General features: G+C 54.0%; 1 protein-coding gene across 1 annotated transcript in view; it reads left to right on the top strand.

Annotated features, from left to right (window-relative positions):
- The window catches only part of LOC112829588 (pepsin F-like), a 10,210-nt gene extending 3,544 nt beyond the window's left edge, over positions 1 to 6,666 (top strand). The window contains exons 3-9 of the mRNA XM_025879262.2: positions 603 to 720; positions 822 to 940; positions 2,088 to 2,287; positions 3,957 to 4,073; positions 4,990 to 5,134; positions 5,225 to 5,323; positions 5,770 to 6,666. Coding sequence (XP_025735047.1) covers positions 603 to 720; positions 822 to 940; positions 2,088 to 2,287; positions 3,957 to 4,073; positions 4,990 to 5,134; positions 5,225 to 5,323; positions 5,770 to 5,922 — 951 coding nt within the window. The 3' untranslated portion in view covers positions 5,923 to 6,666. The remainder of the gene's footprint in view (positions 1 to 602; positions 721 to 821; positions 941 to 2,087; positions 2,288 to 3,956; positions 4,074 to 4,989; positions 5,135 to 5,224; positions 5,324 to 5,769) is intronic.
- Positions 6,667 to 9,334: the final 2,668 nt, after the last annotated feature.

Raw genomic sequence — 9,334 nt, 5'->3', positions numbered from 1 at the left:
GGTTAGCCTGGTGATGGGTATTGAAAAGGGCACGTACTGAATGGAGCACTGGTGTTACATGCAAATAATGAATCATGGAACACTACATCAAAAACTAATGATGTAATGTATGGTGATTAACATAACATAATAAAATAAAATTAAAAAAAGGAAAAAACTAACAGGGTTATCATTATTGTTAACATAGGGTTATCGTTATTGTTAACATAGGGTTATTGTTATTGTTAACAAAAGGTCTCATCTCTTCTCCAAGAATGCATAGCCCAGCCTGAGAGACAAGCAGAAAGTAAATGAATGTCAAGGAAAAGGGCCAACTGCATGGTATTGATGTTCTATTTTGAATTCAGAGGAAGTGGTCTGGGGTGACCTAGGAGGGCTACCTGGAGGAGGAAGCACTCAAGCTGGGCCAAGAAGGGGGGAAAGGATTTAGTGAGTTGCGGGGGACACTGAAGAGCTTTTCAAATGGAGACACTGGCCTGAGTAGAGGCTATAAGGTAGAGTGGTTGAAAGCTGATTTCAGGACATCCGACAGAGGCAGGCACCCTGGGGGTCAGGGAGGACTAGGGCAATCTGCCTTAACCATCCCTTCCCGGCCCCTGCAGCTGGCCTACGTCGGCACCATCAGTATTGGAACACCCCCGCAGGAGTTCAAGGTCATCTTTGACACGGGCTCGTCTGACTTGTGGGTGCCCTCCATCTACTGCTCCAGCCCTGCGTGCGGTGAGTGCCTGCACCCGTCTCGTGCCCCGCCCCCCCCCCCCCCCCCCGCCCCATCCTCTGTCCTTGGCAGGCTGACAGATGCTCATCTCCTGTGTCTGCAGCTAATCACAATATCTTCAACCCTCTGCTGTCTTCCACCTTCCGGATCTCGGGCCAGCCCATCCACCTCCAGTACGGCTCCGGGAGGATGTCAGGATTTCTGGCCTATGACACCGTTCAGGTAACATGGAAACCAGAGGCTGAGGAAGGCTGACCCAGGGAGCAATGACGGCTTATAGGATCAAATGTAGGGTCAGCTGGGAGCACCTGTCTTTCCCCAAGTCCCCCAGCAGCTGGCTGCCTGCCCTGTGGGGCTGGCTCCCTAGGGAGACAGTACCCCTCGCTGACACACGGAATCCTAGAATAGCTAACCTAGAGGGTGGATCACTGTGCTGGCGGGGCTTGGGGGCATGGATTTGCAGCTCCTTTCCCCTTGGTTAGCTCAAGGCTGAATTTGGGGGGAACAGGGAGAGGTGTGGATAAACCACCCACTTTTATTTTTTCAAGCATGGTGCTGGGTGCTTTCATTGTAAGAACTTGTTTGATCCTGCAGCAGCCCCATGTGCCAGGCACTGTTACTGCCATCACGCAGATGGGTGAATCAAGGGAGAGCAAGTGCCTTTCCCAGGGTTATGCACCTGCTTAGTGGCAGAGCTGGGATGCGAAGCAGGACTCACACAGATGGGGGATGTTTTGGAGAAGAGGGCAGAACTGTTATGGAGCCTCTGGGTGCAGCTGAGGATCCAGGGACCTAGGCAAAAAAAGCAAGGGCCACAGAAGTAGGGGGGGGGGCTAAAAAATGGGTGCTTACCCTTGGGGGCCTCTGAGACTCCAATAAAAACTATGAGCTGCCTCCCCTAACGTGCCTGAACACTCACACGCACACAACAGCATATTTCCCAGGCAGAATTTTCCTAAGAGCTCTGATGGCTGGTGGTATAACAGGCATCTCTCTCTCTTTGGGCAGACACAGAATCCACAATTGCAATGAATTCACTCCATTTCTGTCATCAGAACTAGTCATGCCCAAAAGAAGACTATCTTACTCTCTATTCTTTCTGTCCTCGAGTGGAAACAATTCAGTCCCACTCTGAGTCTGTTTCCCCACCTGTAAAAAAAGAAGGGGGGGGATGACGTCAGCAGGAGGAGCAGGTGTTGGTCAAAATCCACAGGGTCCACGCACACGGAACCTGTATCTCTGTTCTGGTTTGTCATAGCCAGCCAGCCAGACCACAGCCACACCTTGGTTCTTCTCTGCCGTTAGTGGCATCTTCCAGCCCAGCCCCACTTTCCAAGCCTTTCCCTGGTGACACCCTCTTCTCCCACAGTTCGGGGGCCTTATCGATGAGTCCCAGGCATTTGGCCTGAGCTTGAGGGAACCCGGCAAGTTCATGGAATATGCAGTCTTCGATGGCATCCTGGGCCTGGGCTACCCCAGCCTCAGCCTCGGAGGCACCCTCCCCGTCTTCGACAACCTGTGGAAACAAGGTCTCATTTCTGAGGAGCTCTTCGCCTTCTACTTGAGCAAGTAAGTCTGGGCTGGACGAGCCGTTTGTCCAAATCAGCTGTAAGATGCTTCCAGTTACATGAAAAAATTGTAGACTACTTGATCCTGAAGTTTCTTTTTTTTTTTCTTAAAGATTTTATTTATTTATTTGACAGAGAGAGACACAGCAAGAGAGGGAACACAAGCAGGGGGAGTGGGAGAGGGAAAAGCAGGCCTCCCGCAGAGCGGGGAGCCCGATGTGGGGCTCGATCCCGGGACCCTGGGACCATGACCTGAGCTGAAGGCAAATGCTTAACGACTGAGCCCCCCAGGCGCCCGATCCTGAAGTTTCTTGAGAGAGAGCCTCGTCCAGGGGTCAGCACACTATGGCCTGGGGGCCCTATCTGGCCCAGCCCCTGTTTTTGTAAATAAAGTTTTAGCTGCCATTGCTCTACAATCGCGGAACGGAGCAGACACAAGGGCTATCTTGCAGGCGGCAAAGCCTAAAATCATGATGATCCAGCCCTTTACAGGAAAACTTTGCTGACCCCTGTAGTCCAAGTCCCTCATTTGACCGACGGGGGAACCGAGGCTCAGAGGGGAGCTTTGCACAAGATTGCCCAGGCAGGTGGCTATAGACGGGCTGTAGCAGAGGCCCCTGTGAGCTGAGGCCTCTGTGATGGGAGAGAGCCGGGCTGCAGAGGCGAAGTCCCAGGCAGAGGGAAAACCCCGTGCAATGGTCTGAAGGAGCACCCCAGGCCCAGCGAGGGGGCCAGTGTGGCTGGGGCACTGGGGGAGGAGTGGGGAGGGAACGGAGCCTGGCAGGGAGGCAGGGGCAAGGTTCGCCTGGGGTTCTGCACCACGTGGGAGTGGAGGCCTCTGGCAGGGGTGAGGCAGGGAAGAGACATGATCCAATTTCCACTTTTGAAAGCTCACCCTGGTTGTGTGCTGGAGAATGATGCAGTGGAGTGGAGGCAGGGAGGCCAGGGAAGAGGCTACAGCAGACTCTTTAGGAGAGAGAGGGTGGCAGCTTGGTCCAGGGAGGTGGAGGGAAGAGGGAGAACAATGGAAGGAGTTGAGATATATGTTGGAAGAACGGGCAACAAGATTTGCCCATAGATTTGCTCTGGAAGGAAGGAGAGGGGTCAGCAGAGACATGTCCCCCCTCACTAACAGCGTGCTCCCAGGACCTGCTACATACAGTTCCTGCACTGCAGGAACAGTGCAAAATGAAAATAGGAGTCCCCTTGTTCTACAAGTATTAGGAATTTCAAGACAGGGACAGCAGAGAGGTGGGACCTTGCTGAGCATGGGGCCCCACAGCCCGCACCCCATGTGAGCCCGGACACTCGGCTTTTCTGAAAGAGGACAGGCCAGACCTCTCTGGCTGGCACGTCCCCCAACTACATGGCCGAGTGCTCTGATCGCCAAAAGGGACTGGCAGAGGGGGTGGTCAGAGCCAGCCCTGCAGCCAGACTGTCCAGATTTGAACTCAGCTTCACCATCCATTAGCCAGGCCTCAATCCCTCTGGGCCCCAACCTTCCTGTCTGTAGAATGGAAAGCAGAGGAGTGCCTACTCCATGGGGCTTTGTGACGTGTGGACAAGTGAGCCATGAGAAGCGTGTCTTTAGACAATGCTTTAGACAAAGCAAATCCCCCCTCCCGGTTATTTTCCCCTCACAATGAACACTTCCCCCCTCCCCCTCTCAGAAAGGAGGAGGAGGGCAGTGTGGTGATGTTCGGCGGTGTGGACCACTCCTACTATAGCGGAGAGCTCAACTGGGTGCCCGTGTCCAAGCCCCTCTACTGGCAGTTGTCCGTGGACAGGTAAGCCCGCCCCTCTGAAGGCGGCCCCAGGTGATGCCCGCACACGCACACACATGCGCACACACAGACACATGGACACACACAACCGCCCACAGGTTCTAATAGCCCCACACCTCCTGACAAGGTCCTGGTATCAGCAGACAAAAGCTTAAAATGTCCTTTGGAAGCTTCCATAGCCCGTGTCCTGCCCCCTGGGCTGGCTCAGGCATTGGCTAGCCCATGGCCAGGGGCCCTGGCATCTGAGCTGGGAGCTGGTTGAGAGCAGCCTGTGACTCCCTTCCTGTCATTCTGAGCACCTGCTGCCCAGGAGAACCTCCATCTTCACTGTGTGGGCCCCATAATGAGCCAGACACCAGATACAGGTCTCTCGTCCCTCCCTCACTTACTGGTTCATTCATTCATTCAACAAACATATGTTCAGCATCTGCTGTGTGCTGGACACTTGAAGGAGGAGCTGAGGATAGAAATTGCTCTTACAGAGCTCACCATCTAACAGGGCAGATGTACATGAAACAAGTCACACAAATAGTGAATTACCACTTTGATACATGCCAGAAATGAGTAAAAGTATGCCGAGGTGACCAAGAGAGGAGCCTGATTGAGTCTGGTGGTAAGACTTCCCTAAAAAAGTGACAGTGAAGCTGGAACCTGGAAGGTGAGGAGAAATTAGCCAGACAAAGGGAGTGGGGATGGTTCTAGAAGGGGCTACTGGCATATGCAAAGGCCCTGAGGCACAAGAGAGCTTGGGACATTCAGGAACTGAAGGAAGTCAAGGAAGGTCAGTAGGATCAGAACAAGGGGAAACAGCTGTCAGGCATGAGCTGAAGGGGTGCCCTGAGGTCAGCCAGGGAGGGGGTGGTAGTGAAGGGAGCCCCCAGTGTGATCCTGGTACCTGCTTTATCCCCCTGTCTCTCAGCATCTCCATGAACGAGATGGTCATTGCTTGTGATGGCGGCTGCGAGGCCATTATTGATACCGGAACCTCGTTGCTGATTGGCCCATCTGACGTTGTCTTCAACATACAGAAGATCATCAATGCCAAGCAGTCCTACAGTGGCGAGGTGACGGGTCATGCCGCAGGGGCACTCTGGGCTCTCCAGGCATAGAAGGATCGGCTGGGCCAAACTTCTCTCTCACTCTTTCTCTGACAGTATGTAATTGACTGTGACGCCGTCAGCACCCTGCCTGACATCGTCTTCACCATCAACGGCATCAACTACTCAGTGCCAGCCAGTGCCTACAGCCGGGAGGTGAGGAGCCAACCCTGGGGACCTGGTCCTCAAATCTGGGACTTGCAGGAATGCGGGGCAGAGGCCGGGAGGAGGAGGCCCCCTGGAGGCGAAGCCACACCACTGCAGATGCTGCCGGGCGGCCGCGGAGGGCCCGCCTGGGGTCGGAAAGGCAGCCAAGAGACGGGCTGAGCTCAGTCTTAGGGAGCTGATGGGGGTGAGGAGAGAAGGAAAGGCATTTTCCGCCAGAGGGAACAGCCGGAGCGTGAGTCACAGGAAAGACACAGCAGAGTGTGAGGAGAGCGGCAGACAGTTCTGGTGCCTGGATGGGCACCCCAGTTCTGCAGCTGCTCAGAGAGCCACGTGGCTCCCGGGAAAGGAGGGAGATCCAGCAGAGAAGGGCTGGCTGTTGAAGGCGGGCTGCAAGTGAGGGCTCGGGCTGACTGGTGAGTTTCTGTCTCCTCCAGGATCATCAGGGCACCTGCTACAGCAACTTCGACGAAGGCAAAGGCGGCCTGTTCCTCTCGGACTCCTGGATTCTGGGTGATGTCTTCCTGAGGTTGTATTTTACCGTCTTCAATCGAGCGAACAACACGATTGGCCTGGCTCCGGCAGTGTAAATGCTGGAGCTGCTTCAGGAAGCAACCATTCCACCCCGCCACACACACACACACACACACACACACACACACACACACACACAGTCACTCGGGGCATTCCCGCCCGGGGTCCATCCTGAACTCTGTCTGGGGCTCTGTAAAGCCTGCTCTCGGTAGAGAATAAAAGACCTCATTTTCCATGGTGCTGAAATGAACGAGCGCCTCTCTTTGGATGGGGTTGCATCAGAATCAGGCAGGACTCCCGAATCGAGTCTGGACCACCCATGAGAGGAGCCCAAGGCCAGCTGGCTTCAGTGAAGGGGGAAACTACTGGAAGGCTACTGGGGACCCAGGATGCAGGAACCAGAGCAGGTCCAGAGGGCTCGGTGACCCAAGAAATCAAAAGCCGTCAGCTCATTCTTTCTCTCCCTCCCTCTTTCCCTTCTCTCATCTTTGATCCTCTTCGCCTGGCAAGTTTCTTTCCTCAGTCTTCTACGAGGGCCGAAGGACCTGGCTGCTGCCCGCCTCAGGGCTTCCTAGCCTTAAGGGATGCAAACAGAAAGGAAGAAACCCTAGAGAGGAGCTTAGTACCAGGCAGGGCTCTGATTGGCCCAGCTCGGGTCATGTGTCCAGCCCTGGACCAACCATTGCGGCCCGGACCTGGGGTACTCTGATTGGCGCTACTTGATCACGTGGCCTCGCTGGGCGGTGGGTGTGATTGACAGTTTCCTACACAACCACTTGGCCGCGTGAGCTGAGGAGAACAGTCCCCCAAAGAAGTGGCAGAGGTGTGTTCTGGACAGATGAGCAGGTTCGTGACTGCCTCCCCAGTCACCACCACCTCCACATTCAGAGGGACGGGAAAGGATCGTAAAAATAGATTCTGTTCTTCTGACCGCAAAAGACCGGTTGGCAGTGGCCTTCTGCTGCAGAGAGTCTCTGCGTGAGGCCCTTCAAACTCGGATGGTTCCACCCTGGCCCCCTAGAGCAAAGCAGGCAAAGGACCCCGGCCACCAGCTCGCTGCCACCCGCACCTACAGTGTCCTTTCCAGTCCTGCTGCCCGAGTGACAGGCCCACGTGAATGCCTGAGCTCTCCCCACCCCTCTGAGGGCCCAGCAGGACCCTACCCTTGGCCTCTGAGACTGTCCTGGGGAGACTGACCCCCTGTAAAAGGGGACCCACAGTGCACAAAGCCTTCAGCCCCCTCTGGGGCACACAGCCATGACACCCTTTGGTGTGAGCTGCCATGGTTTGGGAAGTTTGGGATGAAGGCATCACTTCCTCCCACCCGGACACCCCAGGCGGTGGCCCACGTTGGGGCTGCAGGAGTCAGAAGGCAGAGGGTGGGGGGGCGCGGACGGAAGAAGGAGTACAAAGGTGGAAAACAACGTCCTATCCGAGGGCATCGTGCTGCCACTACTCCGGTAGGACAAACCGCAGTGACAGTGACACTTCTTCATCCTGCATCCTTTCATCTGCCACACATTCACTGAGCACCTACTATGTGCCAGGCACTGTGGTGGACCCCTGGGATAGAAGCCAAGGAGAAAGAAAGAGACAAAGGAGAACACCCACCCGTGAGGGCCGGGTGGGAAAACGACAGAGGTGTTAGCAGGAGGCCAGAGGACTGACGGGCTTTCTCTTGCGGAGCCAGGGGAAGGCTGGGAGGGGCGGGCATCGACCTCAATCTTACCAGCCCGGCCGGAGACATAGCCCCAAGCCCTGCAGTTACCATCCGTGTGAGGTCCGCTGTGTGTCCACAGTTCCGTCCCAGTCCCTTCGATGACAGAGGATTATGATCACGTGAGGGGAAGCAAAAGAGGACTAGATGCAGGGCTGATGTAGGGTGAGGCCAGAATTGGTAATGTTTTCGAACAAATAATAAAAATCAAAAACGTCATGAAGACTCAGCTGTGTACAGTTTGTAAACTCATTTTCCAAGGGGGTCTTCATGGAACCATAGGCCCCTCCTCTCTTGGTCGGAAGCCGCCCATAAGAGCAAGAACAATAGGTCCAGGGAATTGCCGGTGCTGTCTCCCCGTGACCCCCTGCGAGGCAGGAAATGTTGCCCTGGTTGTACAGATGAGGGAGGTGTCCGAGCTCCTGGCTCCAGCTCCCAGTGACAGACACATAGTAGGCCCTCAAGAAAGACACGTTAAATAAATGAATAGTGGAATTTGTTAGTGCTCCCACTGGTGCATACTGCTGCATCCATGGCGGGAGACACGTGTGGCATTAGCGTGGCTTACCGCCATCACTTCAACCATAAAAGGTCGGGCTTTGCTCCCCCTAAACAAGCCCAAGCTCAAGGCTGGAGCTGACGCCCTTTAATGAACCAAACTTTCCTCGAGGCTCTGTATGTGTAGCCTGTGCCCCCAACACGGGCATTAATTCTGATCTTCAAAGCAAAGATCCCCTCACCCCCCAGCCCTCCACTTTGATCCTTTACCAATCACATCCTGAAGGGATGTTTACAGCCTTTGGTGAGAGAGAATGTAGGGAAAAAGGAAAAAGATAGCTTTTGAACACTTCTTGTAAGAATGTACATTGGTACCAAGTTTTTAGAGTTGATTTGTCGTCAGAATAAGGTGGGGGGTGGGAAGCTAAGCGTTATTCAATGAAAGAAAAAGGCTTCCAACAGAGAGGAGACGCTGGGGTTGCGCTGGAACAAATAAATCCATTCCCATAGACCAGCCATCCGGGAACAGACTGTGACGTGCTGACACCTGGTGGCCAAAGTTGATATTGCACACGCGCTCTTCCCGGTCACGGCGGGACCTGCCTCTGGGTTCCATCTGCTTGAATGGCTATTTGGCAACATAAAACCATTGTCACATCCACTCTTCCACCTTTAGACCTGCTGATCCCTGTTCAGACTTAGACAAATATATTCCAGATATTTATACTTAGCTGAAACTTATTTACTAGCTATACATATTTTCTCAGGGAAGCTATACTAATAAAAGTTGGAAAGTGGTACGTAAAGAAATGTGCAGCTGGAATTGTGGGTCACTCCCTCCCTCACCGCCTTCAGGTGTGTACTGCAAAGGCCCCTCCTGGGGAGGGGGTGGCTTCACTGGCACCTGTCTCTACAAGGTCAACCCTCGCCGACGCTCCCCCTCCCCTTCCTTGTCTTTACTTCCCTCCACCGTCACCATGTCACACACAGTATAATGTATTTATTTCTCTTGTGATTATCTGTCACCTTCCCTGGAGTGGAATTTCGTGAGGGAGCGATTTCGGTCTATCTTGTTCCTGATAGATCCCCAGTGCCTAAGTTAGGGCCTGGGCCATGAGAGATGCTCCATAAATATTCTGGGGATGAATGTTATGTGAAACCACTGTTAAGAAAACCACATCATCGGTTCACGCTGAGCACAACTCTGCAAAAGCAAGAAGTGTGGACATTGCCAACTGTTACCAGTTTGCTGC

This window comes from Callorhinus ursinus, unplaced genomic scaffold (assembly GCF_003265705.2).
Source record: "Callorhinus ursinus isolate GAN/ISIS: 27379988/994484 unplaced genomic scaffold, GSC_fseal_2.0 scaffold51, whole genome shotgun sequence".
NCBI classification, from domain to species: domain Eukaryota; kingdom Metazoa; phylum Chordata; class Mammalia; order Carnivora; family Otariidae; genus Callorhinus; species Callorhinus ursinus.
This window is presented reverse-complemented; position numbering and strand designations above follow the sequence as displayed.